Source organism: Carassius gibelio, chromosome B12 (genome assembly GCF_023724105.1).
Source record: "Carassius gibelio isolate Cgi1373 ecotype wild population from Czech Republic chromosome B12, carGib1.2-hapl.c, whole genome shotgun sequence".
NCBI classification, from domain to species: domain Eukaryota; kingdom Metazoa; phylum Chordata; class Actinopteri; order Cypriniformes; family Cyprinidae; genus Carassius; species Carassius gibelio.
In genome coordinates this window covers 17,224,719-17,242,790 of record NC_068407.1, presented here as the reverse complement: position 1 = coordinate 17,242,790, position 18,072 = coordinate 17,224,719, and the positions used below count along the sequence as shown (strand labels likewise).

At 37.0% G+C, this 18,072-nt stretch overlaps 1 protein-coding gene across 7 annotated transcripts in view; it reads right to left on the bottom strand.

The window, feature by feature from the left end:
- The window catches only part of LOC127969570 (ankyrin-3), a 186,971-nt gene that overhangs the window by 78,910 nt on the left and 89,989 nt on the right, over nucleotides 1–18,072 (bottom strand). Inside the window, exon 1 of one of the 7 annotated variants that reach the window (XM_052571624.1) lies at nucleotides 11,001–11,209. The exons of 5 other annotated variants lie outside the window; for them this stretch is intronic. In XM_052571624.1, the coding sequence (XP_052427584.1) occupies nucleotides 11,001–11,021 (21 nt within the window). In that variant the 5' untranslated portion in view covers nucleotides 11,022–11,209. Of the gene's footprint in view, nucleotides 1–11,000; nucleotides 11,210–18,072 lie in introns of those variants that run through there. One more of the 7 variants, XM_052571625.1, reaches the window with a different exon arrangement.

Genomic DNA, 18,072 nt, shown 5'->3' with positions numbered 1-18,072 from the left:
AACGTGCAAAGAAATATGGATAAGACCAAGGAAGGACTGTTAGACGGAAAGTTTCAGTATAAAACTCTGCCGGATTACTCTTCAGTCTGCCACAAGAAACATTACTCTTCATTCAGTCTGCCACAAGAAACAGCAACATTAAAATCATGAACTCAAATGTCATTGTTTAAAAAAAAAAAAAAACAATGACTGTAAGAGTGCGTAAATCAGACCTTTCTGTAACGCTAACGTTAATAAGCTTAAACGAAATAACGAAAAAATTGTGTAGCGGAGTATTTTTTGTACACAGTGCCGCGAACTGTCAATCACTCCTGTACGCGTGCATCACTGTCCTCCTCAGCTGCAGCAACTTGCGCTCTCTCTCTTCATCAAGCTTTAAAACAAAAAGGGGACAAAAAGATCATATTGTCTTTGTGCATAGGCTATAGATTAATTAGATAAATGAATATCTAAATTTGTGCCTTGCCGTCTACGGTATTTGTTTAGAACTTAGAAAAAAGATGCTGCAGCCAATGAACAGCCAGCGGGGGGCTGCAGGACGACTCAACCTCCGCAGACAGTTTTTAATGTTTATCAGACAATAAATACTCAAGATTTTGCTTTAGTATAACTCACAACGAGTTTCACACACCTTCTCCGGCCACGTTGAGTTGTTGACACTTAACAGTGGGAAAAGCGACACATGCGCTATTCACTTGTATAACTGGGTGAATGGGTAATGTAGTTTCTGCTCTGGGTGGGATGAATTAGGAAGCTTGCATTGTGAAGGGCGCTCTGAAAATCGGCAGTGCAGGTAAAAGATTAAAACCTCTATTAAAACAGATGTCCAAATGAGCGTACCGGTACGCTACAAGCACGTTCTGGGCGCACGGAGAGGTGGCGGTACGCTCAAGAGCTATATTTGGAAGTGGCGGTACTGAGTACTGGTGCGTACCGGCCCACTTAAAGCACTGGCAATGACTATACTTTGGAATTTTTTTGCAGTCCACTTAGAATTCAACATGGAAATCATTTTTGTTTTTTATTGGCATTGATTGTTTTGAAATTCAAATGGTACTTACATGCCTGTGTTTTTATTTCTGTAATAAATATGGCTTTCAAGCCAACAGTTAATTTGGAGGATATTGATGGTTTATTGCAGGTATGTTGTTTACATGAGAAAATATGTGTTACAAGTTAAACAAAAATTCCAATAAACAATCATATTTTGAATTTAAATAGTTTCTTTGTCTTGAGTTTACATTAATTATTTACATTTTACATTTACATATCCAAAAAGTTTCAGTCTTTTAATTGCGATTAATCGCGATTAATTTAAAAAAATTGTGCGATTAATTAGTTAATTTTTTTTAATCGATTGACAGCACTAATATATATATATATATATATATATATATATTTATTTATTTATTTCAAAGAGCAGTATTGAGAATTTTCTTAAAATATATACGTTCATAAAGAACATGGAAATTAATATATATATATATATATATATATATATATATATATATATATATATATATATATATTATCTCTTTACTTTCATTTTTGGATGATACATGACCAGACATTTCTTAACAGTTTTTGTATGATTCTAATAAAAACATGACAAGATTGTTTTCATGTGTACGGTAGCCTATATCTTGACTGATAGTTAAATAAATAAATAAATTCTTCCATGCCTTCCGCTAAAGTCCAACTTTATATTATAAACGTGTAATGAGTGAAAATTGAAGCTTCTAGTACGTGATCATCCAGCCACATGCTAATTTCATCACTGTGTGTCAGCTGTAATGAAATACTGTAGATGTTAACAACAGCTGTCCACCCTAGTTTAATGCCAGACATACTTCTCATGCTTTACTATTACATATGTCTGTACATTTCTATATCAACAGTTCTCAATGCATGAAACGCTAAAACATTTGTATTCTAAAGATATGAACGAGGTACAACAAAAACAGGACACATAAATACTCGTCCAATACTCGTCCTACTAGTCCAATAATTCAACACAGGGCTAAGTGTAGCTCTGATACATGATATTATTATGCATGTAATAACTTTAGATCTGTGAATAAGGAGTGGTCTGGGCCAATAGTTCAGAGTGAAGATATTTACACACTGGCAGAGCGAGAGAGAGAGAGAGAGAGAGAGAGAGAGAGCGAGAGAGAGAGAGACATACAGAGGGTGTGTCTGCTGTTGCTGCAGTGCTGTAGTCCTGACACACCCCGACACATACATGAACACATGCTGTCTGCATCACAATCCATTAACACACTCTCTTATCCCACAGCAGTCATGACACACTTTAACATCTTTGATTTACTAAAGATGTTAAAAATATTTTTAAGATTTAAAAATAACTAAAACTGGGGATCACTTTTCAAAACATTTTATATTAATATTCTACAACCTAATTCTTTATACTCCTTCTACTTAAATACTTCAAACCGTTTCCATACAGTTTGGTTAAATATAATAAAAAAAGGAGCACATTATAAAACATATAGTACACTTGAGATAAATAGAATGTTTGTAGTATGTCTGAATTTGAAGTATTCCTAATATTTACTAATATGTTTATCTTAGTATTTTTAAATACTACAAAAATACTGTTTTAATGGTCACACATTTTGTTCCTCATTAACTCTTTCCCTGCCACTGATGACACGTTCCAGCTAGGGCTGGGTAAAAAAAATAGATTTTCCGATTAATTGTTTTTTTAAATGTGGTCGATTCAAAATCCATTCTCAAAGGCCATGAATCGATTTTTTTTCTATAATTATTTCCGCAAACATTGGATGTAGGATTAACGTTAATCTAATTAATAGTCTTCTCCACTAGATGTCACTCTCTTATTTGCCTTGCGCGATGTTACAAAGGAGCGAGAGGCGAACCTGTCATTCATTCATTCAGTGCTTAAAATGGCGGTTTCAGGTGCTTTGTCAAAATTGATGCCACCTTCACATAAAAAGTCAGAGGTATGGACGCATTGTAGATTTCGCAAGCAAGATGACGACGATACTGTTGTGGACAAGAACTGTAGCGTCTAACGTTAAAACACCCCCACAGCCGAGCACACAACCAAAGATTTCAAATGCATTCACAAGCAAAATTCCTCACAATTCACCCAGTGCACAAAAGATCACTGAATCAACTGCATTTGCATAGAAAATTGAATCGTGAATCAAAATCAAATTGTTTTGAGAGCTTGTGAATCGAAATTGAATCAGTCTGGAACATCTGAATCGATACCCAGCCCTTGTTCCAACCATTATTACATAACGCTGCTCCGTCACTGACAAGTTATTCTGGCAATCCATGTTTTCAATGTTATAAGGTTAGGGGGCACTGTTATAAATTTTCTGAATTAGTAAAGCACTTCCAAATCCAAAAACAAGTGAAAAAGATGATCTGCGTAAACCAGAGGAAGTGGATAGAAGTTGTGTACTCACAAGTAAGGTAACATAATCACCAAACATTCAGCAGCATATAAATAAAAAAAAGAATGACATATGAAGAGGTATTCAACTGTGTGCAAGCTATAGTCAGAACATAATTTTGCCGCCTTTGTTGAGTGGACACTGGCGAGAAATGGATCTCCGTTCCCTACCTGTTACTAGGGATAGATCGCCAGTGCCACTCCCGACCCATAGCCCAGGCCACCATCTCCCCACGATACAGACCATAAGCCTAAATCCACCAATGACAGAGAGCCAGAGCCCAACCCGTCAGACCAGGTGTGAAAGCCGGCTACAGTGCCCACAGCAAGCGAGAGAGCCACGGATGGTGTGAGAGTGGAGTGGAGCTCTGCCCCCTGCATTGCGGCCGAGGGTGAGCTGAATATGGAGTGCCAAAATGAGGATGTAGATCTTATAGACTGGGAATCGGAACTGGAAATTGAACTGCCCCTTCTCCTCTCTCCGTCATCTCTGCTGGTCCCGTCCAGCCCTTCTTCTTCCTTGGTTTCCTCGTCCAGCCCTGAGGGGGCTTACAATCCTCCAGTGCTCATTCCTAGAAAGTGTTCTCCAGTGCCAGCTCCTAGAATGTATCCTCCAGTGCCAGCTCCTAGAATGTGCCCTCCTGTAGCCGCTCCTCCAAAATCCCCACCATCACACCCGCTCCTACCACCACTGTCATCTGGCAGCCCCTCTGCTCACCCTCAGCCCACCATCTTTGCGGTGCGAGCCCCGTGGAACTCCCATCCTCCAGTGTCACCATGGTCGAAGTCTCCCTTACCTCCACCTCCAGCCTCCAAGGCCCAGACTCCACCTTGGCCCGTGGTCACAACGGCTCCACCTTGGCTCGTAGCTCCCTCGCCTCAACCGTCAACCATCGATCCGCCAGCTCTACCTGGCTCCCTCATCCCTCTGGCTCTGCCTTGGTCTGGAGTTGGCCATCCTGCACCTCGGGACTCCACTCCTCTGGCTTCGCCTCTTCCCTCAGGCTGCCTCAGGCTCCTTCATCCCCTCAACTCCACCTTGACCCTCACTCACCCTAGCTCCACAGCATTTCTCTGGATCTCCACCTCGGCTGCCAGAACCCTTGGCTCCACCCTGACCCCGCGGATCCTCTGCATTCCCCTAGCTCGTTGGCTCTCCAACTCCGCCTAGGGCTCCACCTGTTCCAGCACTGTTGGTCAACCCCCTGGAGTCGGCAGCCATTCCTCCTCCATGGCTCCTCCCACCATCAGCTCCACTTTGGTTCCACCGTCCACCGGAGCCTCCTCCCAAGTTCCCACTCCCGTCTCTTCCTCTTGCTGCCTATGGTGCGAGGACATACCTTCCGGGTGGAGGGGGGGGCAAAATATCAGAACTTGGACTTGTCTGTGTGTGTTTTTTCCCTGTGACACAGTTTCTGTCTCCTTGATTGTTGATTAGTTCCCAGGTATGTCTTTATAAGCAATGTCTTTTCAGTTCAGTTTTGTCAGGTCTACCAGTTCCATACATGTGTCTTCCTCCTGGTCTCCCTGTTAGATTTACTCCTGTATTGGATTAATAAAGACTATTTTGATTATCCTCGGGTCCGTGTTCCTTCCGGCAGCGTATTGTGACTTTTTTTAAGCGTTTTTTGATGGAATCATCAATTAAAAAGACTATCAAACTGTTGCTCGTTTGTTTGAACATCATAGCAATACTGGCTTAACCAGTGGTGTGAAGTTTGGGGCGTGGCTATCTGTTAGTTTAACCAATAGCAGGTAAGGGGAGCGTATACACTTCACCTTTATATAAATAATTTGTTAATCTTTGAAATGCACCCAAACAAACTATAAATAAGGTTGTTAATATTTCATATGGTTTAACCAGTAATTATTTCATACACTTTGAGTTTTTCACTTCTTCTAGCAATATCAGTCCCTGGCTTCTGTCTAGATACTCTAGCATGTAGAAATGTCATGCTCTGTGTAATGTGGGCTCAACCTCTGCAGTGTGTGGGAGTTTCCTTTGAACATCTCTCTCTGTCTGCCTCCCTCCCTCCCTCCCTCCCTCCCTCTCTCTCTCTCTCTGTGTATTACCAGCACGCAGTGTGTTCTGGAAAGGCCTCAATAAAACCTGAATGAAGTCTTTTTCTTTATCTTCAATATAAATTGAATAATGAATATAGTTAGAACTTTGCAAACCATATAAAACGAGGCAGCATCATAAACATTGCAATATATATATTTTTTTTTTAATTTAGCCATTAAGATTAACTGAAATTACAGTTACAGTTGTCATCTGTCCATTTTTATTATTTTATTTTATAACTGACTCAATGCTTCATTTGCATCAGCACTCAGAAATGTTTATTGCATGGGCCAGTTTTGTGAAGAAAAAAAAAATCACTGTATTTCAATGTTTTTTGTTTTGAATTTTATATTTCTCATTATTTAGATTTTACATTTTACATTTTTAGATTTAGCAATATTGTTGTCTTTTATGTTAATATGTCTATTTTTATAAATTTACTTTCAATTTTAGTTTTAGTTATTTAGTTAAACAATGAAATACTGATGTTCAGTCATTTTGTTCCTGGTCGTATATTCAGGTACGACGGTAATAAATTAAATTATTGTCAAAAGTCATAAAAAAATCGAAGCTACTGTATATTCCCCAGCTCTAGCTACAGGAGACAACGGTTTCATCTGACACCAGCTCGGCCGTCGCTCATTGATTTAGCTGTGGGTGCCATGCAGCATTCTGTGGAGTTTAAGTAAAACTCAATACAAAATGATTAGTTCAATACCCTGGCAAGGAATGGCAATCACAGTCTCATGTATAGATTTAGAAAACAAGATTTTTCTTAGGAAGAACATGGAACTCAATCGATGCATAACTACAAAGAAGCCACCTTCATTTCTAAAGGACCAAAAGGTGAAATGAACTTGAGAAGCCGAAACACAATAAAGCAAGCTCTGTCCTGCCGCTGTGGTTGACAGACAGCTCAAATCATCAGAGTGAGGCAATGTCCCGTCCCACAGCCCAGCAATGACTGGATATGGGCTTTATCATGACTGATCATCAGCCAGCACTAGCAGAAGCCAAGCGCAAGCATTACAGGAACACACATGCTAACACACTCCCACAAAAGGCCAGTTACAGCCAGTTAGTAGGCCTCATAAACAGATCTCTAATGCTAATTTGCCAGTGTTATGATGCTCCTGCACAATTATTCTTTTTTTTTTATGTTTTGTGTTTGGTATTTTATCTAGCTGGTCAAGCAGCACTATTACTTTTGAGAGAAGACCAATTTTAATTGTGAATTAAAGAGGTAAACAAAAAATTCAAATAAAAAATATGCATATGTAAAATTGCAAATCTTTCACAATAACATCTATAACATGCCTTTAGAAAATAGATGAGGTGAATTTGCATTTCATGTCAACTTTAAAGCTGCGGTAGGGAACTTTTGACGCTCTAGCGGTTAATAAACAGAACTGCTTGCGTCTTGTGGAAGAACATTGTTCTCTCTGTTTATGTCTATGAAGAATCACAAAGGTACTGGGTTACTCCGCCGCGGTACCCCAGAAGCAATCTAAAATAGTCCGGATATAAACACTTATTATAGGTGCACCCTAGTGATTCAGGACAGGCTAAAAACACGGTTTGGAAAACGGATTCATGGTGTACTCACTTATTATATACATTTTTCTACATTTTGAACACAAACAAAGTTACGGACCGCAGCTCTGATTGGTTGTTTTTTACCGAGAGCGGTCCGTAACTGCAAATGGCAATAGGACACTGGGAGGAGCCAGAGGAGCTTGATTTTTTCACAGATTATCTGTCTCATATTCTACTGTCAGGACATAATGACAGGTTTAATAAATATGTAAAAAATATATTTTTACAAAAGTTACTGCAGCTTTAAAGGAATTTAAAACTGTTTATTACTTAATCTGCAGCAATGAACTGTTTAAAATGATTAACGCATTTAATGCACTTGCCCCACCCCAGACCTAAGTGGATCATCTACCATTTCATACAGTTAACTGAGGACTAATATGAGGCAGGGCAACAATTTACTGCGTGACGGAGCCTAGAATATCCCTAAAATTCAAGATATAGGGCAAAATGGCGTTCGAAATTTTGTCTCATATTTACATCTCATAGTTGAGAAATATCACACGAGCTGTAGGCTAAATGCAATATCACACGAGTGCAAATGTGATACTCATCTTATACAACAGTTCATTAAGAAGTTAATATTATGTTATTTTAGACACAATGTTGTCTTTTTTGCTCAATTTTGCCAACCAAAATATACAGATAAATTAGAACTGTTCAACCCCAAGCTATAATAAATAATAAATGACTCAATGACTTAATCATTAAGACATTTACTGTACCACCACCTACTGGGTTTTAGTTTATTATTTAGAGTATCATTTCATTAAAGAAATAATTTCATATTTCCATAGAAATAATAATCAAATTAAGAAAATAAATTATTGAAATTATAGTTCACTCTATCAAAAAGGACAATTCTGTCATCATTTACTCACATGTTCCAAAAGAGTATAAGTAATACATTTTATCATACAAAATATGCTGAATATTGCTGAACCTACTTGTTTTAATCTCTGTTTGATGCTTTGCACAACAATGACTTTAAATGATCTTTTCAGAGTAATTTCTCCAAATTCGATGCGCGATTAGATGAATTAATCACCACATCATGTAATTAATTAGAAAAAAAATTAATCGCTTAACAGCCCTATTATTAATATAATTATTATTAATAATAAATGTTTAAATAAGTAATTATTAATTAAATTGATAACAATTAATACTAATATATATATATACATATATATATATATATATATATATATATATATATATATATATATATATATATATATATATATATATATATATATATATTAATAAAATATTCAATCAATGCTAAATTATGTTAATAATTATTAATAATATACAAAAATATTAATTTATAACAGATCGCCACAATACGATTTTTACATTATGCCTTAAAAAATGTCAAAATTAAGCTATGAATTAGGTTAATCTATTAAAATTAATGTTATTCAAAAATGTTAAACATTTTTATCATATAACAACAGATTTATAGAAAAAAAATGTTTTAATCTTTTGATTAGGACCTCTGTGTAACCATAATCCCCTGCAGCATGCAATAGCAAGAAATCTCACTGTCTTCAGAAAATGTAAAAAGTCTATATTAATGCAAGTCCACACATGTTAAGCAATGAAACCTTGAAAATGTATGTTAAACACATTCATGCTAAATGTACTGAGATTATATAAACATTGATGTTGCAGATCTTTGAGAACATAGTGTTCTTTGAAACATGATTACTCTGGATTCCTTGTAAATCAGTACATAAAACAAGTACAAGCCATGATCTGTATGCAGCTGCCCACTTAATCCATATGACAAGCAAATCATGTAACAAAATTACTGGAGATTATGCAGTTATCGAGTCAAGAATGTTCACTTTGCAGCAACAAAAGAGTTGGACGAGCACATACACACACACACACATCGTTGTTTGTCTTTATAATGGGAGCTGTCTGCAGGGAGGCCATAGAGTAAATCTGTCAATTGACACTGCACACACACACTATCGCAGCGCATGCATGAAGAGAGCGGAGTGTGTGATGTATCTGTCCTCATTCCTCACGCTCTTCAGTGTGGAATACAGATAGAGCAGGACTGCAGAATGAAACGGCGTCCTGTGTCACGCTTTCTGACCATAAAGCGTTAGCACATTCAAATCTCATCAAGCATGGAGAATGAAAATAAAGGTGTAGGTGTTCACATCCCACTCCCCAAACAGAATCAGGAGATCTTTTCTTTAAAAAAGGGTTTATACTTATTTACTGTATATGATGATGCATATTAGAATGGCTTCTGAAAAATCATGTGAAACTGAAGCCTAATGGCTGCTGAAAATTCAGCTTTGGTGGCACAAGTCGAGAGTGTCTCAATGTTTCCTAATGGCTGTCTCTTTCAAATCCATTGATACTGAAATCACATTTTTGAAATAAAGTGTACTGGTGAATCCGGTATACTGTATTAATGCCACAATGTTTACAAAAGCCACAATACTGTGCCTTTTGCCAGTTGAAATAGATGAAAATAGATGACTGTATACTGAAGCCAGTATTCCTCTCAGACAACGTTTGAGGCATTAAGCAGCTGTTGAGAACATTATTATAAGCAGATGCACAACTATAAGACATGATTCCATGTTACATGATCTTGGGCAAATCCTTACTGTAAATGCTTTGAGGAAATCCTCATATAGGCCAAACCGTGGGTGAGCAGCCTACAAAGTTAGTTCACACTGACAACTGCAGAACAACAAAACAGGAAAACAACTGACAACTGTGAAAACACACGAGTGCCAGAGTAGTGACAGACTAAATGTTTGGTTATTTCGAGATTACTGGCATTAGGGTGAATGACATACAAAAGAAAAGGTTTTGTTTAAAAATCGAATAAAAATGTTTCCATTCCTGTTGAAAACATATATGATTAAAAGAAAAGTTTATGTAATGATTCTTAAGATGTCATGTGGTGTAACCGTCAAATAACCATTTCAAATGAAAAATAAAAGTGTTTAAAATGTTCCTTTTTGTATTCCTGTTGATTCCATATGGTTAAAAACAAAGTTTACGAAATGATTCTTAAGATGTCATGTGGTGTAACCATCAAGTAAAAAGCAATAACATATTTGATGTGAGTGTACACATTATTTTCAGTGTGCTCAAATTCACTTTATAAGGTAAAAAGCTTGTTTTCCCCATGCATAATTAATTCATAATTATCATTGGATTCTGGGGAGTTGCACCACATGACATTTGTTTTGTCTTATCATAAAAATATCAAATTATCTGATATTTTAAGGCTTATTAACCATGACACTGTCTCTTTATGATGTCTTTTCCTACTTTTTAATATACAGTTTTGTGATAGTATAATATTTTACAGAAACGTGACCATAGAAATCTGCATCAAAGTTTGCACTAGGTAACACAACTTGTTTCTTGGAATATAAATTATAAATTTTTGGAATTTATATAACAACACATGATCATATATTTTGGTTTTGATGCAAAAAGCAATGTTTTAAGTAAATATTATTGTGCATCCATCATTTAAACGTCCGTATCGGTCAACCCCTACCAAAGAACATCAGGTTAGTCAGTCTATTACATGCCATGACAGCTGAACAGAACCTGACGCACAATCCGATCCACACACCAACAAACCGGACCACATGCAAAATTCAGCTTCTGCACCCCAGCAGAGCTCACAAGCTTGCAAAGCACAACGTATCCCACTGCCTTCCTGCTGCAATGTCAGATGAAACCAGAGCCTTTTCGAGCAATGCACCACTACACATCAACCATGCCCCCTAAACACCACACCATCCGCACTCAGCCAAACCTCCCATCGCACTCACCAACCCCAAACAAGAACAAACCCACCAGCTTCAGTCTTTTACAGTGTTTCAAAGTGGAAGCACTTACTGGTTCTATCCCGTCCTCCATTGCAACGTTCGCCCCTGCAGTCCTGAACAGTCCCGGTAATCAATGAGCTAGAGTTTGTAATCGGCCACTCCGGAGGTGCATTAAAGCTGAAAACACATGTCCTTGTTAACTTTGAGATACTACGATTATGTAAAAAGGAAGTTAAGACGCTCCTGGACGCAGTCCAGAAGCATTACTGTACCCTACGTGCCGCACAAATCCACTTTATCATCAGTACGGATGCGGGACGTTAGCACTATTAGCCATTCCCAGCTGTCACCCTCTGCTCCAACCAGCTCTGCATACTTTCTCGGATGGGACGGCACTTACCATATTTGTAGACACTAGTGTTCTCTCTCCTGGCTAAGTGTAATCATGATCTGGTGGACCGAAATAGCAGCGGGCCCCTCCGTGTGACAGGCCTCCCCGACTGGAATCTGTCCTGCGCGAGTCTTATTGTCATTCTGCTTATCAGCTCTTTTTACGCACCCACCTCCTGTTCCCGCCACGGCACAAATACCCCGGCACATGCGGCCAGATTCAGCACAACTCAACCCGCCGCTACTGTTAGGAGCCAGTCAGCCATGCTGGAGTACAGCAGCCCAGCTTAAGGGGGATTTGGGGGCATTTCCCCAGGTATTATGTGCGCCTGCGGTGTTGCCCTGATCCTGGCTCTGTCAATCAGCACCTCTGTGCCTCTAGACTAGACTGGACTAGTTTGCCCGTCCTCTATCTCTCTCTCTTGCTCGCAGTGCTCTGGGAGGTTGCAGCAGTCTCTGTCCGCATCAGCAACATTACACCACCGGCACCAGGCAGCCCCCCTTACCACACACACACACACACACACACACATTCCTACCCTCGTGCCCTTCCAGTCGCCCATCCCATGAATTGAAGCAAGGCCACCGACAGTAATTCACTGTGGAAATTTGAACTAGCCTCATCTAATCGCAGCTTGAGACTAGCTATAACATCAAACTGTCAAAAAAAAGAAACATCTTTGAAAACAATGTACATTTTGAAGTGTGTCATTTGTGCACAGGAAATGTCAAAAAACTCACCACAAACCACAAACTGTAAAGGTTAAGGGAATATATTAGTACTTAAAAAATACACATTAATACCTAAAGTGCACATATCACCTCATCGACAGTTCTGTATCATTTTCTTCTGAGAGTGAAAAGTCTGGGATCAGTTATTAAAATAAATAAATAAATATTTGTATTCAGCAAGGACTCATTATATTGATCAAAAGTGAGAGTAAAGATATTTATAATGTTACAAATGTTAGTTATGTTGTTTGTTATAAACAACATAAATGTTGATCCTTCAAACTTTCTATTCATTACCAAATCTTTAAAGTATAAATACAATGGTTATAATTTGCAAAATAACTTACAGTAATTATCACTCCAGATAAAAATAATACTTAAATCATTTTATCACTTAACAAGCACATTTTCCTGAACACTCGCTGTCTGCCTTTCGTAAAGCAAACAGAGAGACCCGCCCCCAAACTAACACCATTGGTTCAGCCAGTGTTCCTGTGTCAGGTGGACTGGATTCTCGCAAAAAAACAAAACAACAACAACAACAAAAACAAAAACGCGGCCATGTTTTGACACAGCAACAGAGCCACAGTGTTGCCACTTGGTGCTATTATATTGGTCTCTACAAGTAAGCTTGATAAGAGAAAGTATTTTCACAAAAATAGAAAGATGTCCATGTTTGTGTTTACTGAACACTGACCGCAAAAAACACATGCTTGAATACAATGGGACGCAAGTTGAGGATCTATACATCTCCTCAGTAGTGCAGTGTTGCCATAGTAACCCAACCCTGACTGCAGAGGGGACGTGAGCCCTGAAATAAAATTCGCCTTCACACAAACACAGAGTATGAGAAGACGTGATTTGCCACACCAGCATATCTATGTTTCTGTATAACCAATCATTTCTGAACTCTGGAATCATGAGTGTGTGGTTACGTGTATATATATATATACATCTGCTAAGATCCATCTCTTACTCTCTGTCTCTTTGAAGGAGCACATCCTGTCAAGACGTCTCCATTTCCACTCCTTCCATTTAGACAATTAGTGGTCAATGTTTAGAAAGAAGGCTTTATCAGTCTAGACAATCAGTTGTCCTCCTCAGTGAGTACACTCTGTCCCCTTCAGTCCCTCCACTTCAAACACCAGCACTCGAGAAGTCTGTTCACAGTGACCCTTAGGACACAAATAAAAATGAGCAGGAAGTCAAACTTGATCTTGGGGGGAATTAATGAAGAATGAATTGCCCACTGATAGCTAAATTAATTCGTGCATGCTGTGTGTTTTTAGCAATAGCACCAGAAAAGGAAATAGTTTATTCTTAAACAGAATATTAAGTGTTTATTTTAGAAAACAAACTTTCTTAAAGAAATTTTACAAGTTCACCAGTTTAATTAGTTTGTCTTTAAACATGCACGCATTTCACAGGAGAACTATGTCCCTTTTATTCAGTCTGATGAAAATAAAAATGTTTACACAATAACGGACTATTCGCAAAGAGCTGGACTGACGCTGCTGATATCCGCCATGTTGCCCCGACATCTACACCCGATTCCATAGAAATCCATGTTAAAACGGAGTAAAAAGGATTGACTGAATTGAAAATATTTCAGTATAACTAAATATAAATATGTGCAGAGGATTTAGCTGTGCTGTTATTGGCTGCCACAGTAATAGTAATATGCTAGGTTAAGCTAAATTCCTTTAAAGTACTTGTTTTGCGTATCAGAAATCAGTGCTTTAGAGTATGAAATACTAAAATGATTTGTTGAAAATGTGTGTTCTTATCATTCTGTGGACAAAATCCCGTAAACTTTTCCCTGATCGGGAGCTGTATATGCACATTTGCGCTTATCAGTTTCAGTGCAGCTTACCTCTTCATGTCATCTTCCCACTCATTAAACTATGACAGGTCCTTTACTGCAAAAAGACAGTCATTGCGACACTGTAAAGTGATGAAACTATGATGCCCTGTGCTTTTTAAAACCATTTTCATAGGTTTCACATTATATTGTTGGCTCTGAAAATATTTAACGTTAAATGTGCATGCCCAGTAGTCGCGGCTGTATCCCTTCTAGCCTTAACCACAAATCAGACAGTACAGTAGATTAACTTCGGTGGACTTAAGCTTGAAAAATGTGTTCTGCAGTTGAAATAAATAAATGTTAAATAAATAAATTTGTTTAGATTATTATTGTTACAATTTTTTATATTTTTAGAATGAATTTTCCAACAAGATTTCATGAGAAATCTTACAAGGTGGGGATTTCATTTGAATAAATATGTTTTGATTTGTATGAAAATACATGCAAGAAGGTCCACAAGTTAACCTAACCATCAGTAAGAAGAGAGTACAAAAATGTACAAATGAGATCAGACGAATTTATACTAATTAGCCATGTCACCAAAAAACTATTTGCCAAAAAGCAAAATAGTTACAAAACTGCCATGAGAGTGTGTTGGAAATTTTCTATTTTAGTACTAAAAATGTGAAACAAGGTGAAAACAAAAACAAAAAGTTGCACAATTGTTCTCTAAATAGTACTGAAAGTAAATAAGGAGAACATAATAAAAAGTTTCCAAAATCTTTTAATCCTGGTGCTGTACTGAAAATCCTTAACCTAATTTGGTGTTAAAAGTCAACAAATGACCATTTAAAAATTGCTTTTACTGTAAATATTTAGTCAAGGTACAGTATATCACCAAACATAGCTGATCATTTCTGACTAGAAACAAAAGAAGTGAAAGGAACACCACAAGTTTGGGGAAAAATAATACGTTTTTGGGGGAAGTAGGTAACACTTTAGTATAGTGACCAATTCTGACTATTAACTAGTTGCTCAGCATGCTTATTATTAACATATTGGCTGGCTGTTTATTAGTATTTATAAAGCACTTATTCTGCATGACCATATTCTAAATCCCTAATCCTACCTAATACCTAACTTTAACTACTATCTTAAAGATGCTTTTTTAAAGATCATTATTTTGTGTATTTGGTGTAACAGAATATGTTGAGATGCTATGAAGTAAAAAAAAAATCCAAATACTGTACAAATACGGACCTCTATGTCCCACCTCTCTCAAATGTGTAATTTTCTACAAAGTCCCCCCTTCCGACAAGTTTAGTCTTTTGGACCGACAGTGGAAACGCAGCTAGTGATGAAGCACGTATAAGCCACAGACGGTTAAGACAGCTGACTCCAATGTGACTATGACCTTCTCTCTCTCTCTCTCTCTCTCTCTCTCTCTCTCTCTCTCTCTCTATCACATACACAATGCACAAAGCTCTGCATTTGAACAGTCAATAGCAAATACTTCAATTAATAACAACACTGCTTCAACACTAACTGCGGTTACTGAAACCACTTCTTCTTTCTTTGCATGAAACTTTGGACGGCATTATTCAAATATTTCCACATCGTGACGTAGACATGTGGGGGCATGTTTGAATGAGTTCTAGGGGGCGTTGAAGAGTCTTAACTTTGATAAAGAATATCTCTTTGGGTTTGAGACTTTAGTCTTGGCAGCTTCAGGGATCTTATCTATGTACAATCAACTCGTCGCACTCCAAAGAGAAAGGAAAACTTGAAATTGCATCATATGACCCCTAACTATTATTCTAAGTTAATTATTAATTAATAGTTATATATTAGTAAGTATCAAATTAGGAGTTTATTGAGACAAAAGTCAAAATTAATGGTTTGTTAATAGCGAAAATTGGACCTTAAAATAAATTGTGACAGGGAAGTTGTTTTGCCTATGTGTGAGCAAAGTCGGTAAGTTTTAGTCCAATTTGATAACATAAAATAGCATTTTTGGAAATAAATAAAATGCTCTATGGGTCACAAAGACAAAGAAGACAACACGAGGGTCAATAAAAATCCCTTGGGACTTAAAAATACCTTAGAATTTCACTGAACATGGCCACAAAATGTTTTCCAATTCTTTAACCAGTGGCTGCCATGATGATCATTGGAAATTGTTGATGATGCAGAACAATAACATGACATATGTTATGCATATGCTATTACAGGTCGACTGTTAGTGGATTTTACCAATACCGATAGCTAGGTTGGACCACACTGGCCGATACCGATTAATTAACTGATAGTTTTTAAAATTGATATGAAAACTAAAATAGTGCTTTTCCATAAATAAATAAAAAAAAACAATCAGAACTGGACCATAATTTGTAAATGAATAAAAATATGAATATTAATTATTGATCATTAAAGTTAGTTCATAGTTTATTAACTAATGTTAAAAGAAGAAACTTCCAAATGTGCAAATGTAATAATAGTAAATTTTAAATTAACATACTCTAACAAGGAGCAATACTTATCCAGCTTTCATTAATCCTTATGTTACAAATAGACTCATATTTTAAAGTGTTACCATTTCATTTCAACAGTCATGCTTTAAAATTTTAATATCTTCAAATATCTACACAAAGGCCATAGCACTGAAATTGCATGGATATTGCAAGTACACTAAACTCTCACAAACACTTGATGATTATCTAATCAAAATAACAGAATATGGCAATCAATCAGTCACCTCTCAGGCTGGTTATGTTGGGCTTCCAGTGGTTTTTGAGTCTCACAGTTTTGTGCATACTGTAAATACACAATCCAACAATAGTGACATATAGTGAATTATGGCATCCTTATGTTGCCTTCCGGGATATTTTCTGTGTAGGATAACATTAATTGGGATGACAGCAAAGTGTTTCTCTCTCCAGGTCAGGTCAATCAATACTGACTCATCTCTTGGGTTGCTATTAAGAGATTTCTATGTATTGCAGTTATTCTGTGCCATTACTTGAGGTGGTATTCACCAACCAACTCACAGATAAAAGAAACAGATAAAAACAACATCTATTTTTTTTGTACACACATCTGTGGGCCAGTCCAGCTGCCTCTGCTGCTCTGTGCTCCTGTTCAAACTTCTAGATATGTACAACACAAACTCCCATGATTCTGTGAGATGTGGTCTGCACACACAGTGTACATCTGGAGTAAAGCTCTGACAGATCTCCAGAGAACCGAACAACAGCACAAACACACACATCTAAAACCACTGTTTACCACACCGCCAAGATATAAATAAATAACAGAATATTTGGTTTACTAGATAACTACATTTCATAAATAGGAAATTGTTTATAAATGTCTACAGGTAATAGTTCTTGAAATCATAAAGTAAAAAAGTTTAGGTTTCCCACACCTTACAATCTATGAATTTTAATGACCTTTCCTATTATTTGTGTTGAGGACTATAACAAAATGTTTACTTTTATTTTTTACTTTTTTTAGTTTACATTTAAATATTCAAATTGTGTATATTTCATAATCTAATTTTGTAGAGACCGAACTCACATACCATAATTTCTAGGCAGTTAAATATTTAAATTCTGATTTTTTTTTTCAAGATTGTATACATTTCCATTTTGCAGGCCATTCTACTAATAATTTCCTGTCCATTCTCAACTATATTGTCAACAAATCTTCCTACAAAAATAATACTTTCTGTTTTAAACACTTTTTGTAGATATAGAAAATATCTGCTCCTTAATACAAAGTCAGAATACAGGTGCTGGTCATATAATTAGAATATCATCAAAAAACTGATTTATTTCACTAATTCTATTCAAAAAGTGACACTTGTATAGTATATTCATTCATTACACACAGATGATATCAAATGTTTATTTATTTTCATTTTGATGATTATAACTGACAACTAAGGAAAATCCCAAATTCAGTATCTCAGAAAATTAGAATATTGTGAAAAGGTTCAATATTGAAGACACCTGGTACCTTTTCACATCATCATTTCGCTGCTGTACAGTGCCACTGTTTGCTCATTTGAAGCCCATTAGGACTGATTATCATTAACGAAACATCCCTGTCCTGACTGGCTTGCAGCACAGTATAAGAAGACAATGTCGTTTGAGGCACAAAAGCTCATTAACTCCAGCTCAGGAGACGGCAGGCGTCCCAGCAAATCTGGCCCGGA